Source organism: Odontesthes bonariensis, chromosome 23 (genome assembly GCF_027942865.1).
Source record: "Odontesthes bonariensis isolate fOdoBon6 chromosome 23, fOdoBon6.hap1, whole genome shotgun sequence".
Classification (NCBI taxonomy): domain Eukaryota; kingdom Metazoa; phylum Chordata; class Actinopteri; order Atheriniformes; family Atherinopsidae; genus Odontesthes; species Odontesthes bonariensis.
Window position 1 is genome coordinate 23,433,473 of NC_134528.1, and position 15,673 is coordinate 23,449,145.

At 40.7% G+C, this 15,673-nt stretch overlaps 1 protein-coding gene across 1 annotated transcript in view; it reads left to right on the plus strand.

The window, feature by feature from the left end:
- Window positions 1–15,673, plus strand: part of LOC142373734 (2-oxoglutarate and iron-dependent oxygenase domain-containing protein 3-like) — a 40,379-nt gene that overhangs the window by 22,151 nt on the left and 2,555 nt on the right. The window contains exon 8 of the mRNA XM_075457110.1: window positions 3,080–3,211. Within this exon, the coding sequence (XP_075313225.1) occupies window positions 3,080–3,211 (132 nt within the window). The remainder of the gene's footprint in view (window positions 1–3,079; window positions 3,212–15,673) is intronic.

Consider the following 15,673-nt stretch of genomic DNA (forward strand, 5'->3'; position numbering starts at 1 on the left):
GCAATATGTAAAAAAATGTTCCAGAAAAAGATCCCCTACCCCGCCTTTAAGTAGTTGTATCAGCGAATATTTCACATCAACTTAACACATGAGCTGGGCAGTTAATCAAAAAGAAATCTATGTAATGGCTCTTTGGCTGATCCATTACCATCAAATTAGTGTATTTGATTAATTAATTCTCTGTACAAAAGATTAAAACAGCCTCCAGGTAGGGCTGGGTGATATGGGGAAAAAGTCATATCACGATTTTTTTTTTTAGGGCTGGGCGAGTTAACTCGTTATTTTATTTAATGCCGATAAATATTTTACCGCACATTAACGCGGGGGGGAGCTTTTGTGCCTTTAATGGATAGGAAAGTTCAGGAAGCAGGGGGCAGAGAGAGGGGAAACGACACGCATCAAAGGGCCGTCCAATGCCGGACTCAAACCAGGGCCAGCTGCAGCGAGGACTTTAGCCTCTTGTACACAGGGCACCTGCTCAACCCACTATGCCACGGACTACCCCTGTTTATTTTATTATTGTAAAAGTCTGTTGCTCACAGGCTTTTATTTTGTGAAAGTCTGCTGCGGAACCGGAAAAGAAAGTAATCGGCGGATCCCCCAAACATGGAGAAGGGTACAGAACTTTTTCTCGGCCATTTTCATTTTAAAGTTCTTCCTGTCAGCAGAACCAAAGTCATCTGTAAACACTGCCAAGTTGAATTGTCTTCTCAGCGTAGTAGTTCCAGTCTAAAATATCACTTAAAGGCAAAACACACAACTGATAGCAGCAAGTCATTCAAGGAAACAGACAGTGGAGCGAGGCTTCTACATAAAAACTACATAAAAATACTGATGTTAAAAGTGTTTTTGCACAACAAATGTAATGGCACTTTCATTCATATGGCAGTACATTTAAAATAAAACTAAATGCTAAAAGCTATATACTACTTTTGAATTCATTTTGCGTACAAATGCGATTAATCGTATTTAATCAGGAAAATCATGTGATTAATTAGACTAAAAATTTTAATCGTTACCCAGCCCTATTTTTTATATAGGTCAATATCGATATATATCACAATATAAAACAAATCACTATTTTGTGAATTTTAAATGTTCCCTATTACTCTTAATTGAGATTTGAAGATATCAGAAGGTTAATTTTTAATTTGATATTTATTTTCTGTCTTGAACACTATAAAACTGTTTCAGATAAATAACCCTAACCCTATTGTCTGTCAAAAGATGGAAGAGTGTAATCTATCGAAAAGTATATCGACAAGGTTTCATATGTCTATCGTGGAAAAGTTATTCCTTCCTTAAATATCATACACCTTTGCAATCCGGGAGATTTTTTTCTGCTGCTGCTTCGTACCTGCTGTACAAATCCTGAAAACGCAAAAAATCGAGTGAGAGATGCCCATTTTCCTAACTTACTTGGAAGATACATAGCTCCATCCAATCCATTATTGATTATCGCTCCTGATGAGGAATCTCAATGCTAATGAACTGCACGAATAGTTGGGACTGTCCCTAAAACACGCCCATGGAACGTTTGTTCGTGAAGGACAGATGCAGTAGGTAACTATTCGGAGAATAATGCATCCATCTATCCTAGTGGGCATGTGAAGGGTAGAAATGGCGATGGCCATTGTATCGTGGAAAGATTTTTGTTGCGTTTTAGCCCTAAACAACTGATGTTGTTGACAAAAACCAACCAGGAAATAACAAAGTCAGCGTGTTGTGTTTAAATGTAACATAGACAACCGATAAAAGGGCGTCCATTAGGGTGTTGGTCATGTTGTAAAAGAATGTATTTTGACCCTAACCGTGATCATTTTCTAACCCCAACAAAGTAACAGTATTGTCTAAACCTACCCAAGAAGTAATGTATTTTGATAAGCTGTGGTGTTATGAAGATACGTTGGTGTTGATCTCATATCACACAAAGGCCCATCTTTGAAAGCGCTATGCTTAATTGCGCCATCCACCCCCCTCACTTCCTCCTTATGACCTATAGGGGCATCTTAAATGAAAGACTTATGCAAGCTCAGATATGGAAGTGCTCATATGAGTTATATTCGCCTTTTGCCACCTGTGGGGTTGTTACTTTCCATGATATCGTTATGAAGGGTATTTTTCATATTGGTATGGATTAAAGCAGTGTTTCTCAATTCCGGTCCTCGGGACTCACTGCCATGAATGGTTTAGATGTTTACTTCCTCCAGCACACCTGATTCAAATGAATTGCTCCTGATCAGGCCACTGCAGAGCTTGATGACGAGTTGATCGTTTGAATCAGGTGTGGTGGAGGAGGGAAACATCGAAAACATGCAGGGCAGTGGGTTCCGAGGACTGGAATTGAGAAACAATGGATTAAAGGATGTGAACAGACTACTTCAGTGACCATTTGAGTTGAAGGACTTGTTGGAATTGTTTATTCAAGTTGGAAGATTTCTAACTTGCGCAAAGGAGAGGTATTTATGTCCGCTAAACAAGAAAACTGAGTCTGTCTCCGTTTTCTCTTTGACTATTTATGTAATCACGCCATCCACGTAGTTCACTTCACGTTTGTTCTGAAAACACCATAATGGCCAGCAGGAGGTGACTCTTATGGTTACAAAAGAAAGTTCGATTCAAATAGTTAACCCATTAAGCACTTTACTAATAGGTTTATGGCTGTAATTACTAACTTCATGTAATTCTCAATAAATGGGGAACATTTAGCTAATTCTGGTCCCAAAGAGTAAAAGAGACAATGCATCAGGGTAGAAAGGAACTGGCGCCCCCTTGTGACTGACAAGTTGCTACTACATGAGTCTGCATCGTGTCTACATTCTCTCTGCCACATCTAACTTTGTTCATCAGGGTTAGAGGAAACAATGGAGACTGCCAGAATGACAAAGATGATGTTCCAAAATGGCTGTCCTGTGTCCACATATCATTTCGTTACATCAGGGTGGTTGCAGCTAGTTCCGTCTTTTGCACACAGTCAGCGCCTTCCACCCTACATTATACCAAGGGTTGTATTGCTCAGCCATTCGGGGCTTGCTGTTTGATTTCAGTTCATTCCTCATGTTGTTTTTCTTTCTCACAGTCTGCCAGGTGACTTATGGCTCCTTTGACTACACCTCCCTCCTGTACCTGTCTGACTACGGCTCAGACTTCACTGGAGGAAGATTCGTCTTCATGGACGAAAATGGCACCCGAACTGTGGAACCACGCGCAGGTACAAATCAGCTCAATTTTCTTTCAGATTGACAGAAAGGCTTTTTCCGACTCAAGACTTAGACAGTCGTATTTGACCTGCACTAATTGATGGATGTTCTAAATATTAGTTCATTAGTGGTAATAACCCTGTAACTACAGGCTTTTTCTATAAAAGCCTGTAGTTACCAAAACTTTACCAAAACTTTGAAAGAAAGACATGAGATTTTGTTACTGCAGCTGTATTTGAAATTGTAATTGCGGTTCCTCAGCTGCTTTGGGAGGTCTGCAGGAGGTTTTAGTGCACTGAAATGTGTAGCAAAATGGCCATAATCCTCCATAGATGGGTAATCAGCAGCACAGGTTCCACACAGGCAAGATGAAAGGGATTAAGTTTTCCCTGCTTTGAGTACCCTGATGGTTGGATATCATATCCTGATCTTTTAGGAAATAAATTAGTTTTTGATGTGTTAATAAATACATACAGACAGACAGTACATACGTATAACAGAGGAGATTAGGCCAACGCTGTCAGTAAATGGATATTTTGAACTTGCCTGTGCTAAAGGCACATCGCAGAATAATCTACAGATACCATCATCATCAAATACCTTTGAACTGGCCACTGAAGTTTTAAGAGGGGAATTAGATTGGTTCTCTGGAGAAATTGTGTCCTTTCTTTCCGAAGGGAATCTCATAAAATTTATATATGTGAGCAAAATTCTGTCATCTTTTTTAAAACATTTTTTTACCCCGCCTCTGGGGTTTCTCTGAGGTGCGTTAAGAAGTATAACTTTTGTGGACTTCGTTGTGTGTCAAAAGGTTGGATAAATAAAGTAGCCAAGAGGCTAACGACCTATTAGCGCCACAATCTGTTACCACACAGGATATCAAATGAAAATCTTTTGTGAATAGAATAAAAAGCCTCCTTTTTTATGCAGTTCTTATGAAATATGTTTACTATACGGGAACAGCTTACTGGGCCGATCCGAAGTGGTTTAGAATGCTGGAATGAAATGTGCATTTGACATACACGTAATCACGAACAACAAAATGTCTGAAAGAGCATGGTCATGTAACTGAACTGATGAGTTAAAGATGGTATAAACTGAACTCTTTTATCTTTGGTGTGTACATTGTAATGATAGGTTCACTCCTTTTCCCTCCAACCCCCCTGTCAGCCTCTATATGTTCACGCCAGCCGCAGCCATCATAAGAGGCCCAGCTTTTTTTTTTTTTTAACCCCATGTATCTTTATTAGGCAGTCGATATAGAGAAATCATGACAAAGATATTTCGTTGCTCAAGTTACAAGATTATAACACACTGAGAAATAGTATGTACGCTAACTTTCTCAGCCCCCCAACATGAGGGCTGTACAAGCCTCGATTCTCAAGTTTACCAGTTGGTATTTATCCTCGAACGAGAGTTTTTTGTTTTCATGTTAAATTTGATAATTAAATCCTGTAAGAGATACAGTGATAGCTTTGTTTATAGTTAATTTTGTTTGTAATCTTTCTCATAGTGTAGTTCCTCCGTTTTTAAAGGAAAGGAGTTTTGTTTTTCCTCCGCAGCTGGAGTGATCTTTAGTTTACCGTAACGTTTCATAGTTCCTTGTTTGTTCCTCCGTTTAGTGGAGTGATTTTGAGTTTTGATAATTTCTATAGATATACTTTTCCATTTTGGAAAAGTATATTATTATTATAATATTCTATAGCCTGATTTGTTTCTCTCTGGAGGAACTTGTTAAACATCTGTCCTCACAATAAAAGCTTTGGAATTACAACTCCTGCTCCAGCGTCCTCCGTTCCCTGGGTGTGACACATGGGAAGAGAATAAACTGAAAATCTGTGTATGTTGCATCTAGGCCCGCACAAACAATTGCATATCCTATGTCATGATAATAATTCTAATTGCTCAGATACATGACTCAGTGGGTTGTGTTAATCATCCAAAGAGGGCAATGCATTAACATAAGAGAGAATGGGATCCCAAACTCTACTAAACTTTTCAGAGCAGCCCCTAATACTGTACTTTATTTTCTCGAAATGAATAAAAGACATTAGGTCTACCTGCCAAGAATAGGTATAGGGGGGCCTCCGATGCTTCCAGTGGAGTAAAATACGAACCAGTCTGCCAGTCTGTGAGCTACAAGGGAGGCAAAAGCTATAATACTGTTTTTCTTGTTAGTGAAACTGATTCATTCTTGAGGAATAAAGTCTATTGAAGACTTTTGAACGTGTATCGTAGAAGGAGGACCAAAATGATACAATTTGGGACGAGAAAAGAACATGTGCATGTGATCGGCGGGGGATAAAGAACATCTGCCACAAACATACCCCGTGTTAAATAGTTTGTTGAGAGAGATGTGTCATATAGAAGACCCTAAACCGAATCCGTGTCGGACTAGAGCAGAATGCAGTAGAACTGACACTGCTCATGGCTCTCTGCCATGTGTAGTACCAATTTCACTTTCCCAGGTATTCCTAGAGGCTAAAGGAGGTGAGAGTGCTGAAGTGATTAACTTCACTACAGCTGAAATTAACCTACAAGCATCAGGCAAGGAGAGGACTGCATCAGTGAAGGAACCAGGTGGTTGATGAGGAAAGTTGGGAGAGGCCCAGCTTTTAATGGAATCTATGGGTCCGGTCGAATAGTTGCTTAGAAAAGTCTTCTTTCCTAAGTGAGAGGCAATATACCCCGTAAGTTTTTGAGTAGCAGCCATGAAAAGCTCCAAAGCTTCCTTTAAGATCTCCTTTGACATAAGACACACAGGACCATCGTTTTTAAAAGAGAAGAGATAATTCTGTCCCACAATTCCTTGAGGCTATAACTTTTAATAATGATGCTCGATTATTTTTAATCCAGCTGCAGTGATTCGTGTGGGTGAGTGTAAGCAGCCTATGACAACACTATGATTCACCTTTTAGAATTGTTCTTTTTAAAAACTATTTTCCTTAATCTGAATATGTTTTCCAACGAGTTCAAGAACAGAAAGTTTGGAAAAGACAATAGGAGGCCATTTCTGCGACTATTTGACTGTACCGTCTGTTTTTGTTTGTGGAAACACGGCATCCAACTCCTCTGCTCTCTAACTGTAAAGTTGTCTCACCGCCAGCTAAGAAACGAAACACACACGCACAATTTATTATTTTACTTATTTAATCTGTTTTCTAGCTCAAAAGTAACACTAAAAAGTCACAGAAAAACTGTTTGTTTCAGAGAAAAGTTGGGGAATCTGTACGGAACATAGTGTGTGGATGAATATGGCTGTAAGTCCAGCGCACTGTTAATGATTGATTTGCTCATGCAGTGAAGGAGGTTAGCAACGGGTTCAGTGTTGTTTCTGCTGCAGCCATGATAGTTTTTTTTTTTTTTTGTCTTGCTTTCCACAGATTTAGAATCTGGTTTCCACAGATTTTTTTATTATCCTGCATGTAGGCTGCAATTACTGTTCAAGCCTAAACCAGCCGTTTAGTTACACAGAAGACAGACGTACGGACGGCAGCAGTTCTACTCTAAACACTGGTGTAACATCTACACGGTTTTGGAAAATATCATGCGGAGGAGATTAAATTCTGGTGTTTGTGGGTTTTTGTGCAACACACACACATGAGACACTGTGTGTGTGTGTGTATTTTCTCCCGAAGGTTTGGTGTGAGCAGCCTGATTGTTGGCAGACTCCTCAAGCTATTGAATTAACATGCCAGGACAGGGCCGTGGGAAGTAGTTTTTAACAGGGGGTGCGGTTTAAAAAAAAAAAAGAAAAAAAAAAGGGGCGGGGTTCTCAAACTTGTAGAATATTATGTAAATACAATAAATAGCTGTATATATTTCCTTCAATGAAATATTTTAATGAGCAAAAAACGGAGCCTTTCCAGCAATCTGACCCTGGAACTCTATTCGTACTCGTGTGTAAAGGGCGCATATTTTGCAACATTGTTGCGAGCTTTAATTATATTAGAACGTTGTTTAAGTTCCTGTTGTTACATTGTGTTTAATCGTGTCCTGAACACACAGTTTAGGTCAGTGGCGGCTTTTTCGCCCTCGTTATGGTCAACGCAAACACCCATACCATTCCAAAAAAAAGTATGCAGCCTCATCAACTGGTAAAATATTGCATTTTATTAAAGCACTAAAAATTCATGGCAACAAGGGTAGCCTATACATTAGGCCTACTGAACTCATGTGTGTGATGTGTCCCACGTCAGCTCACACAGCATCAGTCGAAAGTAATCACTAACAGAACTAATTAAGAATTAACTACATGCTGCGCGGAGGTAGCTGCAATAACAGCATCGTCGAAAATAACTCAAAACTCAAAAAAATAACAATGCGTACATTACTGCTCGGCGGCAGCTGACTTAAAGGTAGGGGAGGAGATCCTGGATTTTGAGTCCAGCGAAGCTGCATTTTGAAAATACACAGGTAAAAAGTCCCAACCCTTTTCTTCACTTTCCCCCCGAAGGCACGCCTCTAGAGTACATGAATGCGCACGAGCACGAAGGTGCACGAGCGCTGTTCTAACAGCAAGCATCGATCGTTGCCGTATTTAGTATTTAGTATTTAGTTTATACTAACTATACGTTTAATAATGCTAGGTGCTAGCCAAGCTGGCTCTAGTTTAGCTTCCTGCCAAGCTTCTGGACGCGTAATTCGTTCACGGAGCAGGGTACGCGCACAGGGGGGAGGAGGGGGAGGGAGGAGCAGATTGCAGTTTGATAGACGGCATCAGTATCCAATCATTGTGAACGGTCCGTTCACAATGATTGGATACTGTTTTTCGTAGATTGTACGTTCTAGAGGCCACTAAAACTTTTCATATTTGTGTCAAAACTTTTAACTAATTGGTTGCAATGGGGGTGTGAAGAGTATTTAAAGCAATATGTAAAAAAATGTTCCAGAAAAAGATCCCCTACCCCGCCTTTAACAGCATTTAAAAAAAATTCGGCTATATAGAGAACAGAATGTTGCTGGGCTGAACTTGTTGGCCACACCTCCATCGAGGGTCTCTGTGGATGACGAGCACAGACAGACAGACAGTGGACATTAAACCAGAGGTGCCATAATATCATAAACCACGTCTCATTCTCAGTCTCCTCATGGAATGAGCCTACACGCAGGAGCCTACTCGCGTGCGGCACGCGAGTCCTGAGTCTTAACTTTATTTTTGTTTAACCTTTTTTTTTTTTACTATTTTATTATGTTTATCGATGCATTTGTAATGGATGCAAACTAGCAGAGAACAGTCGAGTCTAAGCATAGGCTACATAAGTAAACCATGCTGTCTCGCATTACGGAGTAGCTACAGATTTCAATAGCAACTTTGTATCGGTAGACCGGAGCAGTGGCTCATTTGGTAAGAGACATGCTTCCGTTGCTTGAGTCGGTACGTTTGTGTTTTGAGACGCGTGTTCAAATCCCGATCGGAGGAGACTGTACAATAGGTTTTCATGAAATATATTTTTGTTAGCTCCCCACCATCTCGCAATGCACATTCAGCAGGGGGTGCAGCCGCACCCCCTGCACCCCTAGTTCCCACGGCTATGTGCCAGGAGACAGAACATTACTCATCAACTTTTGCTCCTTCTGAAGCAGCTTGACAGCCTAGGTTACTAAGAAGGCAGTTACAGAGAGATATTGGTGCCTTCCACTTCGTCTCAAATGACAGTAAAATGTGCTCAGATGAAAATGATTTAAAACCGCTACTGTGTAAAATTCGAAAACCTCGTCTTCAATCTGTTCGTGTATGCAACTCACTGTTGTAGCGTGGACTGGGAAAACAAAGCTTTGCAGAAATGCTGTTATATTGGTGAAAAAACGAACGGAGCTGTTCTGCAGAATTTCGTTGTTTTCTTGATTGAAAGCAGGAAGATCATCTATAAATTTGCAAATGCTCAACTTCTGTCATGTATTATTTCCCTAATACTGTCCTCGAGGTGCATTTAGGGAACCCGGTGGCACCGCTGACAGGTGTTCCCAATCTACACTCATCAGGGGGGGCTTAAAGGGAGTCGGCTGCCAGCACTTCACCGTCAGGAAATGAATAAACAGTGGAATCAGTATTGGAAGAATCAGGGAAAGGGGAGACATTTATACAAACTACAGAGTACAGTAGGGGAAGGAGGGTGTTATGGGCAAACAAGGACAGAACAAGTAATCATGAGTAGAATTAGGATAGGTCATAGTGGGTTAAATAGCACTCTTAGTATAATGGGCAAACATGCAACAGGTCAGTGTAGTTGTGGGGGAAGAGAAACAGTAGAACATGTACTATTAGAATGTCCTAGGTATAAGAGGGAGAGGAGAAGGTTGAGGGAAGGAATAGGTAAGGGAGGGGGGAGCTTAAGGAACTTGGTAGAGCATGGGAAGGCTAAAGAAGGGAGGAGGGTCATAATGAGGTACCTGGTGTTTAGATAGGAGTAAGAGGTAGAGTCCAGTAGATGGCGGCAAATGCAACTACAAGGATGCCAGCTGCCATTAAAACCGAAGAAGAAGAAGAACTTCACCGTCAGAGTGTTAACACAGCCCTTTTACAGACAGCCGTTCCACTTCCTATTCGCCCCATTATAAAAAATTTGGCTGCAGTTCAGTTGATTTTCTCTGGGGGCGCTGGCGAGCGAGTGCAGAATGACCATTTTCCATAGGGCTGGCGCTAATAACTCAAAAAATGTCCCCGCTAGCGGCTGAAACCTGAAAATAATACTGTGATTTCTGACAGAGGGATGTGGATTTATATCGAAAGTACAATAACCTGGGAGTTATAGCTTTCTGTTTTCTTACAGGTCTGGCATTTGCGAGTCAGTATCTGCTAGCATCTAGCTAACGGAATCTGAAGAACGCACGGCTGATTACGACCGGCTGCTTTACGGCACTCGTCCACTGTGCCAGAGTGCTAACCTGGTGCCGCTAACAACAACCAAAGCTAAACCAGAGGCTAGTCAGAGAGTATGTAAAAGGGCTGTACTGAAATCTGTAACTATTTGAGCTAACACCTCTCTGCTAGCTCAGCGCTAGGACTGACCATGCCGTAAAGTGATGCCACATGCGTGACGTCACTCGGAATGCAATACTGACAATAAATGTGTATTTTAAACAAATCTAGTGAGTCTAAAAAATCAAACCAAGTGCCGTTTGAAAGGATAATTTATCCTGCCTTTAGGAAAATTAAAATGAAAAAATATAAAAAATTATATCCAAAGCAATGGCTGGATCTAAGGTGGATTTCATAGTACCACCATAGAGTTCGGCTTGCTCTGCACTGCTTCGTTGGCGCCCCTAGAGTGCAGTACCACCCGGAAATAGCCGCCAGTTTTCCCTCTCCTCATAATAGAGACTCTCTGGTGTTAACCCCTATGGTACGTGTGTAACAGGTGTTGTGCCGAAAGTGCATGCCTGCCGAGAAATGCATCCCCAATTTGCGGGAGCGCGCGTAAACCGTTTCAGGCGTGTGGATTATTACATTTTTCCAATAAAGTTACAGTGATGATATTGCGCTGACAATGGTTTTTCATTCGTTTATCTTTTTTCTTCATGTAGATGAATAATCCATGTACAGTACACTTATGATAATCCGACAATTGTACAGTTTAGAGCATCTCTTTCACCTATTATTATATTATTGTACAAATATTCCAAAGTAAGGGCCGTGACTAACACTTTTGCAGTAAGCCGGAAAGCCGGTTGGAGACATTTTCTATGAATATCAATCTTTACTCAGTGTAGCCCAGATAAAATAATCCAAAAATGAACCTAGAACTATGAAATTTGACTATTTTAATTTAATTTTAGAGACAATTTTGGACTTTTTGAAATTCACATCTGTTAATTTAATCGGGTAAACAAATTCTAAAGTAGTTATATCATTCCATTCCAGACTCTCTTTAAAGCAGAGGACCAGCAGGGGATGCATTTCTCGGCAGGCATGCACTTTTCGGCATAACACTGCTTCCCTTGACCGAACCCTGCTCACCCTCCCAGCCACCAGGATTCCTTCTGGACCTTGCTCACCTCTCCCTGGCGGATCATTTCCCATTCACCCGTAAGCTACTTCATGCTTCACTATTTTATCATCAAGTCTACAACTCTTCAGTAATACTCTTCACCGAACGCAGTGACCATCCTGTTCCCGAGCCGCCGTTTCCTGACTTCCTGCCAGTTTGATTTAATAAACATTATTCCTCATTTATATTTGTCTCCTGGGTGTGTTCTGCATGTGGGCTAAACCAGCCAAAACCATGACAGCCTTTTGTGTTTGGGTTGGCTTGCTCGTGTGTCATGAGCACATAGCTAATAGGAGGCAAGTTACCCCTGTGGTGTTCAAAGGTCTAAAAAAGCCGGAACAACACCACCTCGTGTTATTGTTACAAGAAGACGGCATTTTAATATTCAGTCGATTGAAAGCAGAAAATCTAAACTGTGGAGACTTGCTGCTTTTTCTGAACTGGACATATGTTTAATGTCTAAGTTGATTTCAGAGGATTTGAATGGACCGTAACCTATTTAAAAACACAGTGACGCTTTTTTTCTTCTCTTTTTCTCCTTCCCAAAGTGTCCCAAACAGTTTTGAATGCTGGTGCGACCTACTTTCAGAGAGATTCAGGAAAAGGTCTAGAAGGTAGCATCCTTCTTGAAAATACTCCTCAGCTTTGTTGGATACACACTTATTGTAAACAGTTGATCCTGAATGTTTGAAAGCCTCATGAATCCGCTCAGTATGGAAAACATCTCCTGGGGCTGCTCCCACTTCCTGACAGCATTACTTTTCTCTTTGTGCCTGACAGCAAGCCATCCCCATGCTGTTCCCGTTCAGGTCGTCCCTCCCTTCACTCTTTCCTTTGCAGCTCATTGATCCTTTCCTTTATCTCTCCAGATTTCCTGATGTCTTCTGCTCCTTTGCCACTTTGGATCAATTCCAAGAGACAATATTCCCCCTTCTCTTTATTCACCTGCAGTTTGTCACATTTGTCCCACTTTCTTCCCCACTACTGTGTCATTTAAATTCTGTCCCTTCAAACTCATTCAGTCACAAGCCTTTTCCCACATCAGTGAGCAACAGTGAAGCATCCTGGAGCCCCGACACCATGCTAGGATGGAGTGGGTGGGAAGTTGTCTGAAGGACATATGAAAAGGAAGAGTGTCTGCACCTCACTTGCTGTGTTGTCAGCCATTTTGTATCAGAAAAGTGGGATTGACCTCTGGTAAACAGAGAGGAGCGCTAAAGAATAATGATGAAAGGAAGAAGCAAAGAAGACGGAAAGATGCTCTCTTGGCTCATTGATAGATTTGATAGATCTTTTGATAGATTTCCTAGATGGAGTTTGAGCTTTTGGTGAATACTAACCTCTGTTTGCACCAGTAACCTGAGCACAAAGCGATACATTATGCATGATTTTATCTTCGCTACCAAACCACACACTCGCTTGACTGAGAATCTTTTCTGATGGCGTGCTTGGCAGCAGGCTGACATGTTGTTAGTTGGTGACGGTCTGATCAGTCAGATCTGGATGGCTGATTAGTTTGCTTAAATAATTGCAGCACCCAAAGTACAAGGTGTAATTATAACAGTAGGAAGATGGCAGAAGTCAAGAATGACAGACAACCCCGTAAATGGAGGCAGTTCCTGTTGCAGAGCATGAAGTGGAAGATGAGACAGAAGGAAAAGAAGAGGTGAATGATGGATTTGCTGAAATGGGAAAACATCTTCAATAGACGGTGGAGAGGTACAGAAGTGGTGTGGAAAATGGACAAAGAGAAGATGTGTATAATAGAGAAAAATGGTAGCTACCTGGAAATGGTTTATACTATCAGAGCAATTTAGAAAAATGGAAAAAAAATCTTGTCTGCCAGGCAGGGGAGCCAATAGAGGTTTAACCTGCCGGTTGTACAACCACTGGTGGACTGGATATCCTCGCCTTCAAACCAGCAGCCTCATAGAACTTTAGAAGTAAAGATGGACGTGGCCTCCTAGTATGTAAAAAAAAAAAAAAAATAAATAAATAAAAATCTAAGACAACGAGGAAATGCCTTTTGAACTTCAGCAATCTAACTAATGACCAGCTGCGAGCGGCCGTGGCTACAAAAAGTCTGATTGTAAAGGAGTTCATAAGAAGATGAGCAGTATGACGTTGTCATGTTCTATGTGAGCTTTGCCTGTAATTGTGTTGCCTTTTCTCCCCCCACTGGCGTTTAAGAGTAGCTCATTACTTTGTTTTATTCAAGCAAATTTTATTTGGAAAAGGTAGATTTAGTCACATGACACTGTGCAGTCGAATCAGGAAGGGCTTAGTTTCTACATGCTATGCGGCCTGCTTGCAGCTACTGCTATCGTCTCCTTTCCTCCCGCTTTTGTGCCTAGGAAAATTATCGCTTGTGAGTTGAGTTCACTTTTTCAGTTAATCTTTGTTGTTACACAGATTCCTGTAGCGTATTGTTACATAAATGTTTGGTTTATTTATATGTAAATTTTGCTACTGCTAAATTAACAGCTATTTGCATTATCATCTTCTGTGAGTATATTGTTATTTTAGTAACAATCCAGTAATTAGTAATTATCCCTTTGTATCATTTCAGTTTTACAAAAAAATATTGTTTCATGAGAATGAAGACCACAGTAAAGGTCGTTCAACTTTACTCCAGCCTCTGAGTTTCTCTTGGATCTTGTTCGCTATCTGTAGATTTGTGTACAGACACACACACTGACGACAGAATAGACGTGATGATTGAAAACTGTTCTCATTAGACCAGAACAGACTACACTGCTGTTTCCTTCGCTGGGGCTCACGCTAGCTGCATTTGGGCTTGGGGTTGGGTTAGCAGCTGCAGAAGCAACAAGTGCTTCATATTCGCATGGGTTGATGTGAGGTGCTTCATTAGACTTGAGTTACTTGAGGCAGACGTGGTTAAAGTTTTTTTTCCCTGGGCATAGCGTGCATGCTACATACACATTCTTGCCTTTTATCTCCATGAGTGAGAAGTAGTGCCGGTACTTCCAGTTAGAGAACGCTACTTTGAACTTCCCTGGCTCGTCGCCATTGTCGCTGTCTCGTGTGTGTTTAGTAGTAGTCGTCAGCGCGTGCAGTGAGACAGCGTGAGCAGGTCATCCGCCCACCCAGCCAATCATAATCGCATTTGCAACGGTGTCATCATCCCCACCCCTGCTCTCTCCAGGCAGCATGTAGCTGATGTGTGTAGCCGAAAGCCTACAACCAAAGTAATTTGTTACACTGCACAAAGCCTTTGGAATTCATCTGTGAAATCTCTCCTTTGTCCCCTGATTGTACTGAATCTGCAGAATTCCAGACGGTACCCAGCACAAACATTTATACTGATGAATGCAAGGTTTTTTTTCCAATGTGACGTTATACAAAGCTGTGTAACTAATATGAGCACTTGAAAATTCCTTATTTCCCAGCAAGATAAAACAAACATACCACCTTTTACCATCTTGCTCTTAATACTCTTTTGTTTGAGTTCATTTTCTGTCTTGATGCTCATTCTTAGATTTTTCATGGTTTATTCCATTGTTGAACAGTGAGCTGTAATTTTCCCTGACATTTTCGAATCTTAATGCCCTGCCAGGTGGATTTCAACTCCCCCACATTTATACACACACAAACCCCCACGCACACACCCGCACACACACTCACACACACACACACACACACACACACACACACACACACACACACACACACACACACACACACACACACATACAGAAGAGCAGACAAGCTCATGTTCTTTGTATTTTCTTATGGGAAAATGGAGCACACAAATTGAGGCACAACGATTCCAGCATTTATTTTTATTCACATAATAACATTATAACTTGCTCAAAAGGTAAAGAAAAAAAAAACATTGATTATATCATAAAACTAGTTTGGAAACTTTTTAAATGTAACGCTCTTAATTTGTGAGCCACAACGTTTTAAAAACATTAATGCAAATGCAAAGAATTTTTAGGAAAGAGTAGGTTGTGTTCAGAAATAACCAGACTGGCTCGGAAGTGGCAATAGCTCATTAGCTGGCAAACGCTCTGATAAATGAAAGGGTTATGCTAAGAAAACTTGACCAGGCTTGCACTTGTGTTAGTCCAAGACAAATTGTTGAAAACATTCTAGACTGTAAAAAGAATGCATCACAACAATTGCCACAGTTCTTGAATGAGTCAAGTGTGTCCCCGGCTTCATTTCTTTCAGTTTATGTTGGCACTACCCTCTTAAAATTTTCCTCTCTTCCACCAGCAATGTAAATAATTTTTCTTCAAATTAATAATTTGTCCATATATACTTTCTTTTCACAAATGTTTGGTGCTTATTATTAGCATACTAATTTGGTTGCTTTATTTCAAATTGAAAGATATTTTATTCCTTCCAAAAAGAAAGAAAAACCTTAATGTAACGGACTAGCATATAGCTAAAGACATGATTTGCCTAGCTTAACTTTTTGGCTACAAAAAAGAAAATGGCAAGTTTTGACTGTTC